The 25,063-nt window shown below is 42.3% G+C and overlaps 1 protein-coding gene across 3 annotated transcripts in view; it reads right to left on the minus strand.

Moving 5' to 3' along the window:
- The window catches only part of LOC132395723 (zinc finger protein 236-like), a 159,522-nt gene that overhangs the window by 47,952 nt on the left and 86,507 nt on the right, over positions 1 to 25,063 (minus strand). For all 3 annotated transcript variants that reach the window (XM_059972688.1, XM_059972679.1, XM_059972696.1), the window contains 4 exons: positions 20,310 to 20,570; positions 17,015 to 17,298; positions 13,999 to 14,100; positions 402 to 553 (listed from right to left, as the gene is read on the minus strand). In XM_059972688.1, coding sequence (XP_059828671.1) covers positions 402 to 553; positions 13,999 to 14,100; positions 17,015 to 17,298; positions 20,310 to 20,570 — 799 coding nt within the window. The remainder of the gene's footprint in view (positions 1 to 401; positions 554 to 13,998; positions 14,101 to 17,014; positions 17,299 to 20,309; positions 20,571 to 25,063) is intronic.

Genomic DNA, 25,063 nt, shown 5'->3' on the forward strand with positions numbered 1-25,063 from the left:
GTGTTCTTTCTTGTAAAAATTCTGTTTATGTTTCTCTTTTGAATGCTGCTTATCTGATGCTCGATGCCTGTGTTGCTGTTGCAAATAATTTTGTCACTGCATCAGTACATACATGTACATGTATGAAGTTTGACTGACATGCTTCAGTGCTCTGTTCAGTCTTGGCCTATTATGTCAGGATACATAAACAACATTCAATCCAGTATCAGTAAAACACTCTGGTTTGGCACAGCTGTTCCTTCAGGTCTTACGTGGGACAATTTTATGGCTCAACTTGTATTTCCTTCTAATCCTTGTACCATGTGTAAAATTAAAGATTTCAAAACTTCATAATTCTACATGTACAGATTAAACAACAGTACAAGGAATATAGCTTAAAAGTTCACTTGTTCAATACTCACCACATTGATACTGTCTGTGGTAGGGACCTGAAGCAGGCTTTGCTGGTGGTAACTGGGAGTTAGAGCTTGTGACTCCAAACTACTGGAATCTTGTAATTGTTGTACTGTAGTAAATTGACTCTGCTGGCCAAAGCTATCTGTGATGGTGAAACCTAACAAAAAGGGTAATAAGTTCATCAACTTGCAATCACACAAATTTACACTTGAACGACAAGACAGACCTATCAACTTGTTGCTCAAATGCAAGTGGACTTCTAAATCCTCTTGGATTGAATCCAGATTAGTCACAATTGAAGTGTCAAGAAGCAAATGATTCTCGTGTCATAGAAGTCAGAAATCGCAACAGAAGAATAATGTGTTTATAACTATAATCCAGCACCAAATCTTAGTTCTGTGACACAAGGGACTGAAGAGTCTGGAATCAAGAGCAACATACAAAGAGCTGGAGGAACTCAGTGGGTCAGGCAGCATCTATGGAGAGAAATGCACAGTCAGTATTTCAAGTAGAGACCCTTCCCAAAATGTTGACTGCTCATTTCCCACCACAGATGCTGCCTGAGCTATAGAGTTCCTCCTAGCCCCCTAGTGTGCTGCCCAAACTATAGTCTATAAATCTGGAAATTAATTCATGCTTTTGTTCTCAGTTTGAAATTTAACTCTATTGACTTGCGAAACTCATCATAAACTGCCTGGAATTCCCTCCCTAAACCTCTGCCTTCTTTTGCAACCTTTACTGAAGCCTCCTCTTTTGGTTACACCAGATTGTCACCTGCTGTGGCTCTGTGTCACGTTTTGTTTGCTGTACAGTTTGCCGGGACATTTTAAACCACTATACAAATGCAAATTACAGTTCATAAATTAATCTTAGAGTCTATTTAGGGAGTGGCACTCTGCTTTGAAAATAATCTCTTAGATGGGGATTAATAAAATCTCCAACTCAACACAAATTTAGAGACAAAACAATGCAGAAATTTAGCACAGTGGAACAGAGGATCATACTTATTGATCCCTGAATGCTTTGGAGAGAGGTGAATTAAATAAATATCAGTCTTTATAATTGCCTTCATTGGCCTAACGATAGAGTACAGGAGCAGGATAGACCATGCTAGGACAATCACTGCTTGAATATAATGTATAGTTCTGGTTAGCACACTATGTAACATCACTAGAGAGGCCACAAAAGAGATTTAGGAATTGTCAGGATTAATGAATTTTTTATACATATATATATCTATTATAACTATAATATAGAGTTAATTTGTGCTGAAGATAAAGAAATTGATTCCTTAACATTAGTAGTCCTATGCTTCCCGTGAATACAAATGACCTTCACTATAAAAACACATGCAGCAGCAACAAAGAATTAAAACCTCAAGTAATGTGATAACATCAACAGCAATAAATGTGGTACACTCCACTGGTTCTGACTGATAAGCCTGCTTTTAAATTCTCATATTGCTCAGGTTAATCTTACGGCAGGTTTCATTAGCAGCATGAGAATAGTGATTCAGATAAAGCCTTACTTCATTAGGAACATTAACGTTCTTACAAACCTAGGTTTGTCTGGAGGTGTTAACGTTGTTAAAAAGATCAACATCAGGATTAGACAGAGTAACATAGTAGGTTATGCAGTGCTACAGGTCTCTGGCATTCAGCTTCACCTAACACTGTCTAATCATTTGTTCCTCTTAAGTTGATACAGCTTCCCATTAACTGAACATGGCTTACTGGCACAGACAACTCATTCCTGTGCACAGTATTGCATAACTTCAAACATTTATTTGGTACTCATTTAAAAATATACACTCAGTGGCTACTTTATGAGATACCTCCTGTACTTACCTAATAAGTGGCCACTGAGTGTATGCTTGTGGTCTGCTGCTGCTGCTGTAGCCTAACCACTTCGAGATTTAAGGTGCATTCAGAGACGTTCTTCTGCACACCACAACGGTAATGTGTGGTTATTTGAATTACTGTTGCCTTCCCGTCATCTTGAATCACTCTAGCCATTCTCTTGACTTCTCTCAGTAGCAAGGTGTTTTTGTCCACAGAACTGCTGCTCACTATATATTTTTTTGATGTTTATCACACTATTCTTTGTAAACTCCCAGAGAATGTTGTGGATGAAAATCTGAGACACTCGAATCACTGTCTGGCACCAGCAGTCATTCCATGCTCAAAGCCATTTAGATCACATTTCTTCACCATTCTGATGTTTGGTCTGAACAACTTCATGTTTTTATGCATTGAATTGCTGCCACTCAGTTGGCTGATTACATATCTAGATTAACAATGTGTACACAATAATGTGGCCACTGAGAGTACAGTGCATGAAAAGCTTAACAGTTAGTAGGAAAGAGAGGTGCCAATATACAGAGAAATTACATTGACATGCAAAAGTAAAACAATTACAGTGGTGAAGGACTTCAATTTACCCGATATTAAGTGACATTATACAGAGAGGATAGCATTATTAAAAGCACCCAGAGAGTATGTTGAGCCAGTGTGTAGATAGCCTTTCTATAGAGGAGGCAATATCAAACCTAATCTTAGGGAACTGAAACAAGCGAATTATTGAAGTTTCAATGGGAACGGATTTTGAAATCAGTGACTTATTAAATTTTAAGATGGCTATGGAAAGGGACAAGGGCACCTCAAAAACTAAGTACCTGAACTGATGAAAGGTCAGGATCAAATATATTCACACAAAGGTGAAATCTGCAGAGTGTAGATGCAAGCAACAATGAATGTCAAAGGATGAAACGGCTGGATAAATAAGAAAAAAAATCACATGGTGGACACAAGAAACTGACTACAGAAAGCATTTTAGTAGTAAAATGAATAAAAGGAATAAAAAACACAAAATGCTGGCAGAACTCAGCAGGCCAGACAGTATCTATGGGAGGAGCCAAAACCCTTCATCAGGGTTTTGTGCTTTTTATTTATTTCCAGCATCTGCAGATTCACTCGTGTTGCCTTATAATTAGGAATAGTTTCTTTCCCTCAGCCATCAGATTTCTGAAGACACTATACTATTTTTGTTTTTTTTTACACTACTTAATTAAAAAAATTATGTATTGCACTGTACAAAAACCACAAAACAACAAATTTTGCAATATATGTCAGTAACACTAAACCCAAAAAAATACAGTGCAAAGATCAAAAAAAAAAATCCCAAAGCATTTTCCGAGAGTATATACAGTGCCTATAAAAAGTATTAACCCCTTAGGAAGTTTTCATATTTTATAGTCTTACTGTAGCGATGACCTACATACAGAGCTAGAGATGACACGCAGTCGGTAAGCCGTTTCGAGACTAGTTTAGTCAAACTTCGCGGCGCTGGCATTTTATCCCTAGCGACCCCCCCCCCCCCCAGGCAGAAATGACGTCAGAGGTGCGTCAAAGTCTCTCCCCGCGCACTGGCTATTTGTGAGCCAGTTCGCCTGCACAGAAAGTGGGTCACCACATAACCCCCCAGCAGAACTGGCGATACACCCCCCCCCCCCCCAATATCCACAGTCAGAATCAGCCTCTGTTTGGGAGGTCTGCTTCTGCGCCGTGGTGCCTGAACCTCGACCAGCTGCGCCAAGTCCACATGGGCTGGTTTGAGTCGGTCCACTGTGAAAACCTTCTCTTTCCCCCCATGTCCAGAACGTACGTGGGCCCGTTGTTGTTGATCACCTTGAACGGCCCCTCGTACGGCCGCTGTAGCGGTGCCCGGTGTCTGCCCCTTCGTACAAACACAAACTTACAGTTCTGCAGGTCTTTGGGTACATGGGTTGAGGTCCGTCCGTGCAGTGAAGTCGGTACAGTGGCCAGGTTGCTGTGCCTTTCGCATAGTCTGTCCAGGACTGCTGCGGGTTCTTCCACTTGCCCCCTTGGGGCTGGTATGAACTCACCTGGGACGGCCAGGGGTGCGTCATACACCAACTCGGCCGACGAGGCGTGCAGATCCTCTTTGGGTGCTGTGCGAATTCCAAGCAGAACCCAGGGAAGCTCGTTCACCCAGTTAGGTCCTCTCACGCGGGCCATGAGAGCCGACTTCAAGTGACGGTGGAAACGCTCCACTAGTCCGTTCGACTGTGGGTTGTAGGCAATAGTGTGATGTAGCTGCGTTCCCACCAGGCTGGCCACAGCCGACCACAGGCTGGAGGTGAACTGGGCGCCTCTGTTGGAGGTAATGTGGGCCGGTACCCCGAAGCATGCTACCCAGGTTGCGATCAGTGCTCGGGCGCAGGAATCGGCAGATGTGTCGGTGAGCAGGACCGTCTCTGGCCACCTCGTGAACCGGTCTACCATAGATAAGAGGTACCGCGCTCCTCGGGACACTGGTAAGGGGGCCCATGATATCCACATGAATGTGGTTGAACCTCCGGTGGGTGCAGTGGGGCTTTAGTGTGCCGCTGCACCTTGGTTGTTCGGCACTGAGCACACGTTCTGGCCCATTCACTGACCTGCTTGCAAAATCCGTGCCACACAAATTTGGAGACCAGCAGGACAGTTGTCCTAATAGATGGGTGCGCCAAACCGTGTATTGGGTCGAAAACTCGCCACCTCCAGGCTGCCGGGACGATGGGGCAAGGTTGGCCAGTAGCCACGTCGCACAGGAGGGTCCTCTCACCTGGGCCTACGAGAAAGTCCTGCAGGAGCAAACCCGAGACTGCGGTCCTGTAGCTGGGCATCTCGTCATCTGCCTGCTGCGCCTCCGCCACGACGCTGTCTTTTCCCGAGACATTCTGGATGTCCATTGTGTACTCGGATATGTAGGACACATGTCACTGCTGGCGAGCCGACCAGGGATCAAACACCTTCGTGAATGCGAAGGTCAATGGTTGTGGTCCGTGATCGCAGTGAACGGCCTGCCTTCTAAGAAGTACCTGAAATGCCGGATTGCCAGAAAAAGTGCTAACAGCTCCCGGTCGAAAGCACTGTACTTGAGTTCGGGTGGTCATAGGTGCTTGCTGAAGAACGCCAGTGGTTGCCAGCGCCCCTTGGTGAGCTGCTCCAGCACCACACTGACTGCTGTGTCGGATGCGTCCACTGTGAGTGCGGTCAGAACGTCCGTTCTGGGGTGCACCAGCATCGCGGCATCTGCCAAGGCTTCCTTGGCTTTAACGAAAGCAGCCGCGGCCTCCTCGTCCCAAGTAATGTCCTTGCCTTTACCCGACATCAGGGTGTACAAAGGGCGCATGATACGGGCTGCTGAGGGGAGGAAACAGTGGTAGAAGTTCACCATACCAACGAACTTCTACAGGCCTTTGACCGTACTGAACCGGGCAAAGTGGCGGATCGCGTCTACCTTGGCGGGCAGAGGTGTTGCCCGGTCTTTGGTAATCCTGTGGCCCAGGAACTCGATGGTATCGATACCCAACTGGCATTTGGCCGGGTTGATCATGAGGCCGAAATCACACAGACGGGAGTAGAGCTGGCGGAGGTGGGGCAGATGCTCCTGGCAACTACTGCTGGCTATAAGGATGTCGTCCAAATAGATGAATGCAAAGTCCAGGTCGCGTCCCACCGCATCCATTAGCCGCTGGAATGTCTGTGCGGCATTCTTCAGGCCGAACGGCATTCAGAGGAACTCGAACAGGCCGAACATAGCGATGAGTGCCATTTTGGGGATGTCTTCAGGGTGCACGGGGTTTTAATGGTATCCCCCCAACAAAGTCTACTTTGGAAAAGATCCTTGCTCCGTGCAAGTTTGCTGCAAAGTCCTGTATGTGCGGCACGGGGTAGCGGTCTGGAGTTGTAGCCTCGTTCAGTCTGTGGTAGTCCCCGCATGGTCGCCAACCCCCGGCTGCTTTGGGCACCATGCGCAGGGGGGAGGCCCATGGGCTGTCAGACCTCCGTATGATCCCCAATTCCTCCATCCTCTTGAACTCCTCCTTCGCCAGGTGAAGCTTTTCTGGGGGGAGCCTTTGTGCGCGGGCATGGAGGGGTGGTCCCTGGGTCAGGATGTGGTGCTGAACCCCGTGTCTGGGCATGGCTGCCGTGAACTGTGGTGCCAGAATCGATGGAAAGTCCACCAGGATTCTGGTGAATCTGTTGTCCGACAGCGTGATGGAGTCCAGGTGCGGGGCTGGGAACTTGGCTTCACCCAGGGAGAACGTCTGGAAAGTCTCGGCATGTACCAGTCCTTTCCCTTGCAAGTCGACCAGAAGGTTGTGAGCTCGCAAGTCTGCCCCCAGGAGTGGTTGGGCTACCTCGGCCAGTGTGAAGTCCCGTGTGAACCAGCTGGCGCCGAACTGCAGCTGCACTGTGCGGGTGCCGTAGGTCCGTATCATGCTGCCGCTTGCGGCCCTCAGGGTGGGTCCTGGCTTCCTGTTGCGGGTGTCGTACCCCGTCGGGGGCAAGACGCTGATTTCCACTCCGGTGTCGACCAAAAAGCGGCGACCTAACTGTTTGTCTCAGACGTACAAGAGGCTGTCCTAGCGGCCAGCCACCATAATCATTAGCGGCAGCTGGCCCTGGCCCTTGCAGGGCGAGCGATAACGACAGGCTTCTGTGCCCCACCGCTGGTGGTAGAAACACCACTGTTCACTGTCCTCCTCACTCCTGCCTTTGTGTTGTGTGCACCCCCCTGCCGGGCCTGGTCTGGTCCGCTGTTGGGCGCGTGGCCTGGTAATCTGACCAACAGATGCCACGCTCTCCCTCTTGTCTTTCCACAGCACCTTCTGGGGATCGCTGAAACCTGCGTCGGCCAGTAGCAGATGTATATCCTCGGGCAGTTGCTCTAGGAACGCTTGCTCGAACATGAGGCAGGGCTTGTGTCCATCAGCCAGGGCGAGCATCTCGTTCATCATTGCTGACGGCAGCCTGTCTCCCAAACCGTCCAGGTGAAGCAGGCGGGCACACCGCTCACGCCATGAGAGGCCAAAGGTCCCAATGAGCAGCGCTTTGAATGCTTCATATTTGCCTTCTTCCGGGGGCGACTGTATGAAATCCTCAACCTGGGTGGCCGTTTCCTGGTCAAGGGTGCTCACCATGTGGTAGTATCGCGTGGAATCAGAGGATATCTGCCAAATCTGGAACTGGGCTTCTGCTTGGCTAAACCACACGCATGGTTGCAGCATCCAGAAAGTCGGCAGTTTTAGCAAAACTGCGTGAACAGATGAAGAGTCGGCCATCTTTGGTCCAAATCCCATTTGGACCATTGGGGTCACCAATGTAGCACATACAGAGCTAGAGACGACACGCAGTCGGTAAGCCGTTTCGAGACGAGTTTATTCAAACTTCGTGGCGCTGGCATTTAATCCCTAGCGCCCGCCCTCTCTCTCCGGGCGGAAATGACGTCAGAGCTGCATTACCAAAGTCTCTCCCCGCGCGCTGACTATTTGTGAGCCGGTTCACCTGCGCAGAAAGTGGGTCGCCACATTACAATATTGAATCACAATGGATTTAATTTGGCTTTCATTGACAGTGAACTGAAAGTGAACTTTGCATCAAAAGTGAAAACAGATCTCCACAAAGTGTCTAAGTTAATTAGAAATATAAAAAAACAAAATAATTTATTGCACAAGTATTCACCCTCTTCAAGTCAGTATTTAGTTGATGCATCTTTAGCAGAGTTACAGCCTTGAGTCTGTGTGGATAGGTCTATATCAGCTTTGCACATTTGGACACCGCAATTTTTCCCCATTCTTTACAAAACTGCTCAAACTCTGTAAAATTGCATGGGGACTGTAAGTGAACAGCCCTTTTCAAGTCCAGCCACAAATTCTCAATTGGATTGAGGTCTGGACTCTTACTTGGCCACTCCATCATATTAACACTGTTACTTTAAGCCATTCCTGTGTAGCTTTGGCTTTATGCTTGGGGTCATTGTCTTGATGGAAAACAAATCTTCTCCCAAGTTGCAGTTCTCTTGCAGACTGCATCAGGATTTCCTTCAGGATTTCCCTCAATTTTGCTGCTTTTATTTTACCCTCTACCTTCAGAAGCCTTCCAAAGCCTGCTGCAGTGAAGCATTCCTACAGCAAGATGCAGCCACCACCATGCTTAATGGTAGGGATGGTGTGTTTTCGATGATCTGCCGTGTCATCTTATGCCAAACATAGCCTTTAGTCTGATAGCCAAAAAACTCAATTTTGGTTTCATCAGAACATTGAACTTTCTTCCAGCTGACTTCAGAGATTCTCCCACATGTCTTCTGGCAAACTCTAGCTGAGATTTCATGTGAGTTTTTTTTTCCAACAGTTGCTTTCTCTTTGCTGCTGTCCCATAAAGCTGCGACTGGTTAAGCACCCAGGCAACGGTTGTTGTATGCACAGTCTCTCCCATCTCAGCCACTGAAGCTTGTAACCTCTCCAGAGTTGTCATAGGTCTCCTGGTGGCCTCCCTCACTTGTTCCCTTCTTGCAGTCACTCAGTTTTTGCAGATGGCCTGCTCTAGGCAGATTTTCTGCTGTGCCGTATTCTTCCCATTTCTGAATGATTGATTTAACTGCATTCAAAGGGATATTCAGAGACTTGGAAATTTTCTTGTATTCATCTCCTGACTTGTGCTTTTCAATAATGCTTTTTGAGGAGTTGCTTGGAGTGTTCTTTTGTCTTCATGGTGCAGTTTTTGCCAGGATACTGACTCACCAGCAGTCAGAACTTCCAGATACAGGTATATTTTTACTACAATCAATTAAAACACCTTGACGACACACAGGCGATCTCCAGTTAACTGATTATATGATTTCTAAAACAAATTGGATGAATTATTTTGTGTTTTATATTTGTTATTAATTTAGATCACTTTGTAGAGATGTTTTCACTTTAACATAAAAGATTTTTTTCTGTTGATCAGTGTCAAAAAAGCCAAATTAGATTCACTGTGGTTCAATGTTGCAAAACAATACAACATGAAAACTTCCAAGGGATTGAATACATTTTAAAGACGCTGTATATTGAGGGCATGAAGGTAGCCAGAGAAGAAGTTAGGGCTCATGAAGAAGCAAGCAGGCAATTTGTGGGTGAAGGCAGCAGAAGTAGGTGAGGCTTCAAATGTGGTTCCCAAACTTTTTTTGGTTCCCCATGGCTCTCAGACCACATTCCCAGTGCCTTTTCCGGCCATTACATAAAAACTATAAAGAATTTTGATTTACAATGCGTAGTGAAAGCAAATAGGAACTGCAAATTCAAAGCAGTGACAAATAATTGTAAAATATATTCAAATCTACTTAAAGCTACAAATACAATTATTTCATTACAGTAAAAACAATTTTAGAGTGTGTATTAGTATTTCAACTATTTACTTCTTCATTGCTTTTTCACCTTTCAATGAGATGAATGGGCTTGGTACAGTGATAACAGTTTCTCAACATCTGGCTGTGCCACTCAGAAGGAATCTCAGATCTCCAAGTTCAATAATTTGCAGTCTGTTTCGTTGCCTTGAAAAAAGGTTAGGCCACTGCAGTAAAACCAGGCTCCACAAAATATGATGTTCAAAGAACATCTTGACCTCCCCCACCCCTCCCACACACAGTGCAGGATAGTTCAGAGATTTCTTTCTGCAAGCTTGGATATGATTTTTTGGACCTTGACTTCAGCTCAAAGTCATTTTGCAGTGAGATCAGTTCTTCTTCCATTCCTCCTGTTAATTCCTCTTTGCAAGTGTTTAGAAATTGATTACCCAATCTGGAACATGGATCGAGAGAAGATCTTGAAATCTCTCCGCCATGTTTTTAAGCAGCTCACCCAGGTGGACACGGCATACTTGAAGATGACCATATAGTATTCTTTTTCTCTTCCGACAAAGTGAAGCTCAATAATTGGAAAACGTCACGACAGCCAATGTTGCACTTAAATAGGTTAACTTGGACAGAAATGCAGAGATGAGTGATTTGACTTTGATAAAATTCATATTATTTTCTTGCAACTGAGGATGGATTTCATTAAACTTTGCAAATCATTCTGACAAATAAGCAACGTTATGCCGAAGACAAAATGCTGAAAGAACTCAGCAGGCCAGGCAGCATCTACAGAAATGAATAAACAGTCGACATTTCAGGCTGAACATTTCATCAAAATTGTTCTCTGGATTTCCAGCATCTGCAGAATCTCGTGTTAAAATTATGCCTAATATTCTTGAGTTGATTACTGAATGAAGCAATCAAGTGCTCAAAGAATTTTATCATACTTTCAAAATGTGCATATAAGTGTCTCAAACAGTTTCCTTTTGAGAGCCATCTGACTTCTCTGTGCAATAACAAGTGTTCAATCTGTTCATCATTCTCAATACAATGCTCTGGAAATAATCAAAAATTAAGAGCAGAGACTTGACTTTATTTACCGCTGTAATAACAGTATTTAATGATCACCTAGCTATTTTTTTGACAAGATGTTGTCTGTGAATTACACAGTGAAAGGAAAATATGTTGAATACAGTTTTTTGTAAAGAAAGAAATAACCCCACAGTGGCATTCTGTACTTGCTGGCCCATCTGTTGCACAAGTAAGAATGTTGGTGAGCAGAATGTCCTACTCTTTGAAAAAATGCTCAACAACCCAAAATACGTTTGTATTAACTCCCCCTTTGTATCTGTTTCTAGTGTCTTCACAAATAACAACTCTTGAGCCATGCTTTCAATCTTTTATCAAGTGATCATAACCAAGAAGCAAAGCTCCATTGCCTGGCAAAGTTGACTCATCTAACTGCAAAGTAAATTCTGTTGTCCTAAGTACATTGCGCAATACGTCTTCCATATTCTCAGACATGTGTCATCAAGTTATCTTTGAATAGAGTCATCTCTGAGTGGAATTATTTAATCTGGTGATTAATGCAAAACTGTACTCAGAACCTCCATTATTGCTAGCAGAATTAGCTCTTTTCCAATCGTATGGGGCTTTCCAGATTTAACCAATGAGCAATGAAATGCTGGATGAAGCACGCGAACCATCACTGTTTAGTTGTAAGGTAATGGACACATGCACTGAGGTGTTCTTTTCATTTCTGAAAGCTTTCACCAAATGACTGAAAATAAGCCAGCTTGTGTTTGCTTTATCAGAGCAGAGTGTATTCTCTTCAAATGTTCAAGGAGCTTGGATGTTTTCATTGTCACATTTGAAAAAAAGCTTTTTCCCACACAGACACACTGGCTGCTGTTGGTTGCTTGGTCTTATTATAAATCCATAGTTCAGATACTCCACATTATACAGTCTACTTGTTACGACATCATAACTCAGACATTCCCTATTCTTCTTTACAAAACTGCTCAAGCTCTGTCAGAATGCATGGGAATCATGTGTTAACTGTCCTTTTCAAGTCCAGCCTCAAATTATCAATCGGATTGAGGTCTGGACTCTGACTTGGCCACTCCAGGACATGAACATTGTTGTTCTTTAAGCCATGCCTGGGTAGCTGTGGCTTTATGCTTCGGGTCATTGTCTTAATGGAAAACAAATCTTTCCCAAATCACAGTTCTCTTACAGATTGCATCAGGTTTTCCTCCACGATTTCCCTGTATTTTGCTGCATTCATTTTACCCTCTGCCTTCACAAGCCTTCCAGGTCCAGTAGCAGTGAAGCATTCCCACAGCATGATGCTGCCACCACCATGCTGCATAGTAGGGATGGTGTGTTTATGTTGATGTGCAGTTTTCGGCATATGCTAAACATAGCATTTTGTTTAATGGCCAAAATGCTCATTTTTGGTTTTATCAGCCTATAGAACCTTCTTCTAGCTGACTTCAGAGTCTCCCACATGCCTTTCAGCAAATTCAAGCCAAGATTTCATGTGAGTTTTTTTCAACAGTGGCTTTCTCTCTCCCATAAAGCTGCAACTGGTAAAGCAACCGGGTAACAGTTATTGTATCTGCAGACTCTCTCATCACAGCCACTGAAGCTTGTGACTGCTCCAGCGTTGTCATAGGTCTCCTGGTGGCCTCAGTTACTAGACCCCTTCTTGTACGGTCATTCAGTTTTTGAGGACGGCCTGCTCTAGGCATACTTACAGCTGTGCTATATTCTATTTCCTGATGATTGACTTAACTGTACTCCAAGGGATATTCAGTGACTTGGACATTTTCTTGTATCCATCTTGCGCCTTGGGCTTTTCAATAATGTTTTTCACTGAGTTGCTTGGAGTGTACTTCTGTTTTCATGGTGTAGTTTTTGCCAGAATACTGACTCACCAGCAGTTGGCCCTTCCAGATACAGGTGTACTTGTAATACCATCAACTGAAGCACCTTGACTGCACACAAGTATCCAAAAACAGATCTCCATTTAACTAATTTTGTGACTTCTAAAATCAATTGGCTGCACCAGTGATGATTTGAAGTGTCATATTAAAGGGGGTGAACACTTACACAATCAATTATTTTGAGTTTTATATTTGTAATAAGTTTAGATCACTTTGGTTCACTTTGACACTAGTCTTTTTCTGTTGATCAATGTCAAAAAAGCCAAATTAATCCACTGTGATTCAATGTTGTAAAATAACAAAACATGAAAACTTCCAAGGGAAGTGAATACTTTTTATAGGTACTGTACATACCTGCCTACATACCTCTTAAACATTGCCAATGTATCTGTTTCTATCACCTCCATGTACCGGGTACCCGCTGCTCTGTGTAAAAAAAACTTGCCTTGCAATTCTCTTTTAAAGATTTGCCAATTCATCTTAAATACAATTCCTTCGGTACTTGACATTTCTTGCAGACCCCAGTCAGTTCAGATTGGGAACAACATCTCATACACAATCTCCATCTAGTTGCTGAGGCTGTGTGCTTAGCCTTCTGCTCTATTAGCTTTGTATTTATTATTGTGAGGTGAAGCACAGCTCCAATGCATATTTCAGTTTGCTAACAACACCAGTATTGGCCAAATCAAAAGTGAGTAAGAAGTTGTTGTTTTGGAACTACTCAGCCAATTTCAGCAAGACCAAGGACTTGATTATTGACTTCAGGAGGTTGAAACCAGAGGTCTATGAGCCAGTCCTCATTAGGGGATTAGAAGTGGAGGTGGTCAGCAACTTTAAGTTCCTCAGTGTTATCATTTCAGAGGATCTGTCCTGGGTCCAGCACGTATACAAAGAGAACATGCATCGCCTGTACTTGCTTAGAAGATCGTGAAGTTTCAGCATGTCATTCTATTCCTAAGATTCTCCTCTAATAATTTCCCTACTGCTAGGCAAGTTAGACACACTGGCCTATAACTGACACCAGGAACCTTACTCACATACATTAGTGATTGGATAATGAATGCAGGTGGTTATGATAAGCAAGTTTGTAAATGACAAGAACATTGGCAGTGGCAGAAGTTTTGACCAAAGACATCTAAAACTAGCAGGCATTCAATTTTATATTAAGAGCAAGAAGTTTAGAGGAGACCCCAGGAAGATGAGCTTTTTTTTTACCTACAGGGTGGCTGGAATCTGGAACACAATTTCTCAGTTTGAGCTGAAGGCAGGTATTTGCACATTTAGAAATAGTTATTTTGAAATGGGATCAGAATAAATGAGTACTTAATGATTAGAGTGCACATAGTGGGCCTTGCGTGGTATGATGCTCTGACCCTAAGGAAAACAGTGCAAAATTTAATTACTTGAAAGTAGAGCAACTCACACCAATCATAACATCTCAAAATAGGTTCTTTTCAGAAAAGAGTACAACCTTGTGTTAGGCTCTGTTGGTCAAAGGCCTGCTGTGTTATAGCTTGCTGATCAAATTGATGGATATTCTGTTGCAAGGTATGATGCGTTGTCACAAAGGAATCTGGAGTAAAAAAGTAAAGAACACAAGAAATTTAAACAAAGATAGACTAAAATAAATACATACACTGAACTGCTTGCAAAGAAGCAAGTTATTTGACCCAATAGCCCATGAAATTTGTTCACCTCATGAGTTGTTTCTTTGCATCTCTTACATTTCACAATATTAACAGATCCATCTATTCCTTAATCCATCATGTGCGTATTGAACTCCCCCTTAAATGTTACTAGCCACTGCTATTCCACATTCTTGGCAAAAGAAAATAAATATATTGGGCACTTAGAAATAAATAAGTTAATACTGTCGAACATCATAAGACTTTTAATCCTCCAAAGACTACAGCAATAAAGGCCTGGCATCATGCACTTAGCCTGCAAGAAACTGCCAATATTCCAGCCACCAGAGATTTACAGTAAATTTGAACTGAATCAGAAAGATACATACCCTCCTCGATAAGAGGATTTCAAGGTAGTCAGAGTATAGTTCTCAATGAATTGACTTAAAAGACTTAGCATTCTGATTATCAACAGTTTTTCTACACAGTGCCTGTTGTGCATTTAATATTTCAGGAATATTTGAGTAATATTGTAAATATATTGTTTGATTAAGCATCCCTACATGTTTACATATTTCACTACAGGTTATATGCAAAGGTACGTGAATGGCATACATCATTATGCCACCATGTCATAAGTAGGTACCTCACTAAAGTAAAACTAAACATACACAAGTTATCCCTGGCTCGTTGTGTTTTTTTCTTTCAATTAGTTTAATTTTTTGGAGTTACAAAACATAAGAGTGCCAGTGAATGTGTTTTCATTAGTGTCTTCAGCTCCATCTACTGGTATGAATCAAAAATAAATTCTACTCAAAATAAAAATATCATGAGTGAAAGATAGGAATGAAACACGAAGAAAAATTTTATTTTACACTAATTATAGCCCTGAAACTCACTGCCTATAGGAATGGTGGGAACAAGTATACATCTGTGTCATTTTGAATTTTCTAAGCAAATACATGTCCTCCCCAGCTAACATACACCCAACTTTATGTCCAGTATATTCCATACAAATGAACAGGTGTTTGCGAGACTGGTGGGATGGATTTGCTGGGTGTATCAGGGATGCAGGCATCAGCAGCCAATTGGGAACTCAGTTTACAGCAATTTTTCTGACATACAAACTGTCCAGCTTAAGAACAGTTCTTAGGAACTGAACCTTGCCAGAATCTGGAGAAGACCTGTATAGTAAGAAAAGCATGCATCTTTCAGCTTTGCCTCACTTTAATTCTGCTACTTCATAGAATCCAACATTTCATAAGCAGAGCTCCCTCCCAAATATATAAAAAATGCACACAGTGAAAATCTGAAACAGAAACAATCTGGTCAGGCAGTATGGAAATAGGTAATAATTCATTTCAGATCAAAGATCCTTTGTCAGATTTAAAGAGACTAAAAACAAAGTGGAGACACGAGATTGCAGATGCTGTAATCTAGAGTAAGACACAATCTGCTGGAGGAACTCATCTTGTCAAACAGTATCTGAGAAAAGAATTATTTTATTTTATTTAGAGACACAGAGTGGAACAGGCCAGCAACTTATCTATTTAGCCCTAGCCTAATCACAGAACAACTTACAATGACCAATTAAATTACTAACTGCTTCATCTTTAGACTGTGGGAGGAAATCCGGGCATTCAGAGGAAACCGACTCATGCACTGAGAGAATGTAGAAGCTCCTTACAAGAAGGCGCCAATGATGAACTCCAAATTCTGGCACCTTAAGCTGTAATAGCAATTATCAATGTTTCAGATCAAAACCCTGCACCAGGACTAAGAGTGGAGAGGGTGAATAGCCAGTATAAAAAAAGAGGGGAAATGTCAAGACAGGTGATTGGTGGACCTGAGGGGTAAGGATGTTGAATGACCATGAGCAGATCAAACCAGGTAGGAGGTAGAGTTGGGTAATGTTGTGGATGGTGGAAAAAAAGATAGACTTCGTGGGGAGGGAGGGGAGATTACGTGTGGAGAGGTGGTGAAGGTGAAGATGGAGACACTGCTAGAAGATGATGAACAGGAACACAATGGCTACAATTGCTTTTAAGTTGCATAAAGAGTGGTGGAGTGAAAATGTAAAGGAAAAGGGGAAGCTCAGATACAATGAGGCCAAAGTGGCTTCAATAATAAACAGTTGATGAATCCATCTGGTTGACATGCTGATGAAATGAAAAACAAACAAAAGGGACAGGCAAAAGACTGGATGCAGGCCAGAGCCAAGGGAAATGTGCAGCAGATCAAAAGTTGCTTCTGAAAAAGGTTAAACTGAAATGATACTGCAGCTGGATAACCAACAGCATAAATGGCTCTGTTTGGGGTGACACAGCTGCATAGTGGTTAGCACAACACTTCACAATACAGATGATCCGATTCAATTCTTATCACTGCCTGTAAGGAGTTTGTACGTTCTCTCCACGATGGTGTGGGCTTCCTCCAGGTGCTCCGGTTTCCTCATACAGTCCAAAGACGTACCAGCTGGTAGGTTATTTTGCCATTGTAAATTGTCCACTGATTAGGCTAGGATTAAAGTGGGGGGATTGCTAGGTAGTATGGCTCGAAGGCCAGAAGGGCCTACACTGGGCTGAATCTCAGTAAATAAATCAATCGACAGTCTGAAAGGCTGCAATGTGCCCAGACAGGTGAACAGCTGCTCTTCAGGGCTACAGTGGACAGTTTGAATAGTGCGGGAGGCCACAGACAGCTTTAAAGAAGGAAGTTTTGTGGATCTCCTATTAAGTTGGAAGTCAGGATGATAATGCCCCTAATTAAGTAAAAAAGTGTTATTTCTATATTTCTCATAATAATTGTTTCATAAAAAAAGTATACCAAGTGTAAACTATCGTGTAGCTTTCCAAACCTTACCTTCATCCTGTACAAGCTGCTGATCTGTAAGCTGCTGGCCAATTCCACTTTGCTGAGGTCCCACAACTTGCTCCTGACTCAGTCCAAGCATGGTCTGCTGGTCAGCACTGATGGTTGAAGGCTGCTGCAGTTCAGTTGCCTGAATCTGAACTTGGGCCTGCCCAGCAGATGGGTCATTCTGCTGTTCCATGGATTCAACCAAGCCATTGTCATCCAGGGGTGCTGCCTGTTGTTGCTGCTGTTGCTGCTGCTGTTGTTGCTGTATCTGTTGTGCAAGTTCATACCTGTATATAGAAAAATAATCTACATAGGCGACACAAAATTGGAAATAATGATTTGATATCTGTACACTTGATTTTGTTACGAAACCCGTAACTGAGTCACTTACCAGCAAAGATAGAGATGTCCGTCGAAGTCTGATGATACTACTTTTAACAGTATTTATTAGTAAAAATACACAAAAATAATATCAGTGCAAATATACAGATAATATACGTCGTCAATCCTAAATCTAAAAGTGCGGGTATAATAATAATCAATAGGAAATAAGCTCTATCGTTGTCTAGGGGATAATGTATTGTCCGATGGAAATATAAAGTTCACTCAGTTCATGCAAGCTGCAGCCATTGGGGACCGCTGTGTTGCAATTGGTGGAGAGGGAGAGAGAGATAGGATGGGGACAGTTACCGCTACTGGTTTTTTTCCAACTTTCCTTTATGATTTCGATCCATCAGGTGTCTCATTGCCGTTGCCGTTCAATTGTGACCTCTCCTTTAGCTAAACAGTTCTTCCGTGGTGAGCTCGCCACTCCAGGCAAAGGGAGTGGCGAGCTCACCACAAGCCCCCACCAGCTTTCGCTATTAAACGCTGTCACGGGATTTCTAGCGTTTCTCTTGATGTGTCTGAAGGGGTTATCCTTACTCACGGGGTCTCAGATGTCAATCAGGTTGGGATGTTGCAATCTCTCAACCAGACCACTCTGGTTGCCCCCTGAGGGGTTTCAATGAATAGTACAGTACTCAATACACAACTCCGTCTCCAAGAGACAATGGCCGTTATCAGTGGTTCCATTCCCCTGATATCAGGACACATTCCAAACCTTGTGCATTCTGGATGTCTTTCTCTCATTTCCTGGGTCTCAGACCCGAAATAATAGCGATCATGCAATTCTCAAAAAGGAGGGGGCGACTTTGTACCCTTCGGCCCCTCAGAGTTGCTTCACATTCATAACAATTTGCTTTCCTATAGTTATGGTCCTAGACTATACAAAACTATGAACTTATAGATCACATGCTCTCTCTAGCAAGCAAGAGAACCTGCCATTTCTAAAAACTTACTGGTAATTCCAGAACATTATATATGATTCAGGGGGCAAAATGAGATGGGAAATAACTGTTGCCTTGTTGAGCACATTTTAAGCATTTCCTTCATCACTGTAGCTTTAACTGTGTGAAATCTTATTAATGTCAATCATTTTCATTCAGTTGAGCGAGTCTCCCTCTCTGTAGTGGGATCTCCATGTCAGGCCAGAATAGAACATATTACCTCAAACTATATAATAAATCATTTGCAGGCTCTCATTGTTGAGTAGCATTCTCAGCCAAACAAGGAATTATTGGTTCATATCTCAAGTTTGAGATCTGGGTTACCATTCCAATGCAACAGTGAAGAATTGTTGCAATATTACCAATGTTAGAGATGCTGTTTGAGGTGGGATATTACTTTGAAGTGAAGAAAGGCTCAAGTGAATATATAGGATGAAATATTTCATTACTAATTCATAGTAGAATAACAAAGTTCCCCTCTATCTTCTGGGAACCCTGAATCCTCTAGAAACCGGTAATATGCTGATCTCATTGCTGGTTTGGGGCCTGAATGCCTGCGTATCAGATTCAATACCCTGTTAAGCTCATAAATAGATTTTCTTTCATCACTTCATCTGAAGATGGTAAAATATATTTGTTCTCAACTATTCAGATGCTTCCTGTTACTTGTTAACTGTACAGACTCCAGATTAAGTAGCGTAAACACACTTAAGCTTACACTATACTAAAATGAAAGCATTCATTTGTTGCTATTATAATAGCCTGAGTAATACAAGCTTTGTTAGCTCTTACTCAAGCAAGCAATTGCTTCAAAGTCAAGGGTAATCTTCTGAAACTTAATGCAAGAAATTTTTGCTTTAGTCAACAGGAACTTATTCTTCACCAACAGCTGACTGGAAATGCTCATTTCTAATATTGGATATTGGTATCTCATTCTGTGCATGATACTATTGAGGACAGAGAAAGTAACTATACCAGCCACCCTTGTTAAGCACAAGAGAAGAGTAAGAGGGAGGCAGCAATGATACAACCCATGCTATTGAAAAAGGATCTATTGCTCAACCAAAAATCAATACCTGTACCCGGCTGGAAGCCCAAGAGTTAATTCACCCACACTATTCCTTCTCAGTTGCCTTTCTAATATACATGCTTCTTCACATGGGACCTGTTACCCGATAATGCAAATCAGGGGCATGTGTGTATCCATTGGGCCTTAGCTCCATCATCCTCCGGGGTTAAGCAGAATGCTGTTAGGGCCATCATTCAGCTGAGGCTTGAACTAAAGAGGCCATTTCAAATAAGCTTTCCAAAACTTCATGCTGCCAAGGCTGCAGTAGTGTTTCTCCAGGAACAAGTAAGGCATAGACTCACTTGTCCCAGACTTCTTCTATTTATGAATACCTCAGAATACTTGAGCTCATTGGTAAAATATGACCCCCACCCCATTCCTTAGGTTCAATCTTTCTATTATCATGACACCTCCCTGAAGGAGCAGCACAGAATTAGAAGTTTTCAGAACACTTCCCTGGAAAAAGAATGTTAAAAGAAAATAGGAGAATGCCTGCTAGAACATTAAGATCGACGTTGACCTTCTGTATCAAATTCTCCTTTCTACTCTGAATCCTACCAACCCCAAGTCTGAAGTCACAGAATCATAACAACTTAAAAGACCATTCAGATCACTGTTTGTGCTGTTAGTAGAGCATTAAAGAGGCAAACTATGGGATCATACAAATATTTAAAATTGAATTTGCATTTGATAGTCACAGCATAGAGTTAAATTTCTATAGTATGTCAGTTATTAACCATTTTATTAAGTGCTTGCCAGAACTCACCCTTTTTCTTAAAAACTTGTGATCCCTCACTTTCAGTTAAAAAAGGTGAAAACTCTCGCAGTGACAGGTCTACTTATGCAGAATGTTAAAGAAGCCCTAAATGAATGCTTATGAAATAACATCAGAGGCTCTTACCTATGTGTCTTCATATGCTTTTTACAATTCATGGAAGTCTTGAAAGTTTTCTGACAATAGGGGCACATGAACGGGCGCACCTCACTGTGGGTGGACATGTGCCTCTTCAGGCTCCCATTGGTGGTGAAAGTTCCATCACAAATCAAACATTTGTAGGCCTTCAGACCAGAATGTGTCCGGATGTGTGACTTAAGGACCCCAGATGAAACAAAGGCTCTGCCACATTGTGAACATTTGAAAGGTTTCTCGCCTGTGTGAGACCTGAAATGAGGACAAACCAGCTGACTACACCCATTAAAACAATTTTACTACAGTATTCCAAAGTAGCAAATCTTAATTTTTCCTCCTTTGTTTTATCATTTGTGATAGTAACCACAGAACACAAGATAGTTATCAATTAACTCCAACTGGGAATTCAGGAGGACTATCTTTACCCTGAGAGTGGGTTAATGTGGAATTTGCTACCATTTGCAAAAGTTTAAATGACAACCTAGATGAACGAAATCTAGATAAGGACGCTAATGGGAAAGAAACAGGAGAACTGATGGGATTATCTCAAAATAGAGTGGAAAGGGGCTCATGTGGGCCATGAGACACAGTCATTGGGTAGAATAACATGTTTCAGGGTGTAAATTCAAAGTAGTTTTACAAGATAATAACACAAGGGAGACATGCAGAGAGTTATCATGTTTCAAGTGAACAATGCTTTTCTCAGACCTTTAAAGTGCTTGCTTGCTTAGAAGCCAAAGTCTGAACAGAAGATCTCTGGTGGAGTTTCCATTTTGGGTGCAACTTGCAATCAGATGAAAAACATTATACTGGTTTGTAATAACTTTCCACAGTACATCTGTCAACTTTTTACTCCAACACATTTACATAATCAAGACAAAATCCACCAGGTTTTAAATAGTAATTATTTTGGTTTCCTATTTCAAAAAGATCCTAAATACAGGGTGCTGACTTTATCCAATTTCATTTGTGCAACTGAATATACATTTATTACAATAGTATATTTATTCAAGAGTTTAATCCATCACAAATAATCAGATTTAAAACAGAAACAAAAATTACTTGTAATAAAATTACAGAATCATGTACTAACTGTGCTAAGTACATACCATTTCAGTTTCAAAATTATAAAAAAGAAATGAAAGCATCTAAGAAAGAGAGGACAATAAAAGTACGACGAAAAGAGGAAGTTGAATTCACTGGTTCATTACAACATAGGAGGTTGAATGAAGAGTTAAAATTGGCATGTCGCAAAGGTAATGAGACAGTTGTCATGGGGGATTTCAACATGCAAGTAGACTGGGAGAATCAGGATGGTACTGGACCCCAAGAAAGGGAGTTTCTGGAGTGCCTCCGAGATGGATTCTTAGAACAGCTTGTACTGAAGCCTACCAGGGAGAAGGCAATTCTAGATTTAGTGTTGTGCAATGAACTGGATTTGATTAGGGACCTCGAGGTAAAGGAGCCATTAGGAGGTAGTGACCATAATATGATATGTTTTAACTTACAATTTGAGAAGGAAGAAGGGAAAATCAGATGTGTCAGTATTACAGTTGAACAAAGGGAACTATGGAGCTATGAGGGAGGAGCTGGCCAAAGTTCAACGGAACAATACCCTAGCAGGGAAGACAGTGGAACAATGGCAGGTATTTCTAGGAATAATGCAGAAGGTGCAGGATCGGTTCATTCCAAAGATGAAGAAAGATCCTAAGGGGAGTAAGGGGCAGCCGTGACTGACGAGGGAAATAAAGGACAGTATAAAAATAAAAGAGAAGTATAACATAGCAAAGATGAGCGGGAAGCCGAAGGACTGGGAAGCTTTTAAAGAGCAACAGAAAATAACAAAAAAGGCAATACGCTGAGAAAAAAATGAGGTACGAAGGTAAACTAGCCAAGAATATAAAGGAGGATAGTAAAAGCTCCTTTAGGTATGTGAAAAGAAAAAAATAGTTAAGACCAAAATTGGCCCACTGAAGACAGAAACGGGTGAATTTATTATGCGGAACAAGGAAATGGCAGATGAGTTGAACAGGTACTTTGGATCTGGCTTCACTAGGGAAGACACAAACAATCTCCCAGATGTAATAGTGGCCAAAGGAACTAGGGTAATGGATGAACTGAAGGAAATTTATATTAGGCAAAAAATGGTGTTGGATAGACTGTTGGGTCAGAAGGCTGATAAGTCCCCGAGACCTGATGGTCTGCATCCCAGGGTACTCAAGGAGCTGGCTCTAGAAATCGTGGATGCATTGGTAATCATTTTCCAATGTTCTATAGATTCAGGATCAGTTCCTGAGGATTGGAGGGTGGTTAATGGTGTCCCACTTTTCAAGAAAGGAGGGAGAGAGAAAACAGGGAATTATAGACTGGTTAGCATGACGTCAGTGGTGGGAAAGATGCTGGAGTCAATTATAAAAGAGGAAATTACGACACATTTGGATAGCAGTAGAAGGATCAGTCCGAGTCAGCATGGATTTACGAAGGGAAAAGCATGACTTGACTAATCTTCTGGAGTTTTTTGAAGATGTAACTATGAAAATGGACAAGGGAGAGCCAGTGGATGTACTGGACCTGGACTTTCAGAAAGCCTTTGATAAAGTCCCACATTGGAGATTAGTGGGCAAAATTAGGGCACATGGAGAGGACTGACATAGATTGAAAATTGGGTGGCTGACAGGAAACAAAGAGTAGTGATTAACGGGTCCATTTCAGAATGGCCAGTGGGGTACTGCAAGGTTCGGTGCTGGGACCGCAGCTGTTTACAATATACGTTAATGATTTAGATGAAGAGATTAAAAGTAACATTAGCAAATTTGCCGATGACACAAAGCTGGGTGGCAGTGTGAAATGTCAGGAGGATGTTATGAGAATGCAGGGTGACTTAGACAGGCTAGGTGAGTGGGCGAATGTATGGCAGATGCAGTTTAATGTGGATAAATGTGGGGTTGTCTACTTTGGTGGCAAGAACTGGAAGGCAGATTACTATCCAAATGGAGTCAAGTTCGGAAAAGGGGAAGTACAACAAAATCTAGGTGTTCTTGTATATCAGTCAATGAAAGCAAGCATGCAGGTACAGCAGGCAGTGAAGAAAGTTAATGGCATGCTGGCCTTTATAACAAGAGGAATTGAGTGTAGGAGTAAAGAGGTCCTTCTGCAGCTGTACAGGGTCCTGGTGAGACCCCACCTGGAATATCGTGTGCAGTTTCGGTCTCCAAATTTGAGAAAGGACATTCTTGCTATTGAGGGAGTGCAGTTTAGGTTCACAAGGTTAATTCCCGGAATGGCGGGACTGTCGTATGTCGAAAGATTGGAGCGACTGGGCTTGTATACACTGGAATTTAGAAGGATGAGAGGGGATCTGATTGAAACATATAAGATTATTAAGGGATTGGACACACTGGAGGCAGGAAGCATGTTCCCGCTGATGAACATGTGGCCTCTAGTCTAGAACTAGATGCCACAGTTTAAGAATAAGGGGTAGGCCATTTAGAACAGAGATGCGGAAAAACTTTTTCACCCAGTGAGTGGTGGATATGTGGAATGCTCTGCCCCAGAAGGCAGTGGAGGCCAAGTCTCTGGCTGCTTTCAAGAGAGATTTAGATAGAGCTCTTATAGATAGCGGGGTCAAGGGATATGGGGAGGGGGCAGGAACGGGGTACTGATTGTGTATGATCAGCCATGATCACAGTGAATGGCAATGCTGGCTAGAAGGGCCAAATGGCCTACTCCTGCACCTACTGTCTATTGCCTATTCCAACCACAAATCTGTGTTGGCCTCAGTAGAACATTAAAGAAAGGAAAATTAAAGGATTAAGCAAATATTAAAACTGAATTTGCATTTGATAGCTATGGCTGTAGAGTTAGATTTCTATAAGAACTGAATTTTTATTTGATAGACATGGCTGTAGAGTTAAGTTTCTATGGCATCTCTTTTTAAAAGTCATTTAGCTTCTTACCTAGTACTTGCCAGAATGCCTCTCTTTTATTATTTGAAATTATGAAAGCAAAACTTCAGAAATGTAATGATTAATTTGTAACAAGAGCATGAAACAGAGTGCTCTACATAATACTGTGTGCAAGATTCAAGACTGTTTAATGTATACAAGGATAAAAGAGAACAAAATAATTGTTAGTCTGGATCCAATGCAGCACAAAAATACATCAAAAAATGCAGAAAAAGAATGCAATAATTAAAAAAACACCATAAATACATAAGATATGAAGTGAAAAAGAGTGGTAGCTTGGTCGCAAACATTTCATCACCAGTCGAGGTGACATCATCAGTGCGCAATGAGTGTTGTTTCTGTCACGTGCTCACATTTATATTGATCTGACCTGCTGTTCTGATTGGCTGGCTGCTGTGCCGGGTCCTGGCAAACAGGACAACTGAGTGATCTCTGCTAGCCTATATCTCTGGTTATCAGTCGTTGTGAACATTGGTTCCCCGGGCGTCCGCAGACCACCCCTCAGCCCCAATCCCGCAAACATATAGGTTCGTAAATTGCATCCAGTTCAATATACTTGTCAATAGCTTTCCGTTGAGACCCAAGCTTCTAAAAATTCTCTTGATTTATAGTATTGTGCTTCCGACAGGAATTTTTCCTCCGAAGTATTGACATGCAATGGCTATCCAAAGAAGCTGTTCGTCCAGAGAAACAACTCCTACTGAACAGACAAGAAATAGGTTAACCTCACCGCTCATCAGGAATATTTCCAAAATGACAGCAGGACTGCTCCAACCACAG

This window comes from Hypanus sabinus, chromosome 1 (assembly GCF_030144855.1).
Source record: "Hypanus sabinus isolate sHypSab1 chromosome 1, sHypSab1.hap1, whole genome shotgun sequence".
NCBI classification, from domain to species: Eukaryota; Metazoa; Chordata; class Chondrichthyes; order Myliobatiformes; family Dasyatidae; genus Hypanus; species Hypanus sabinus.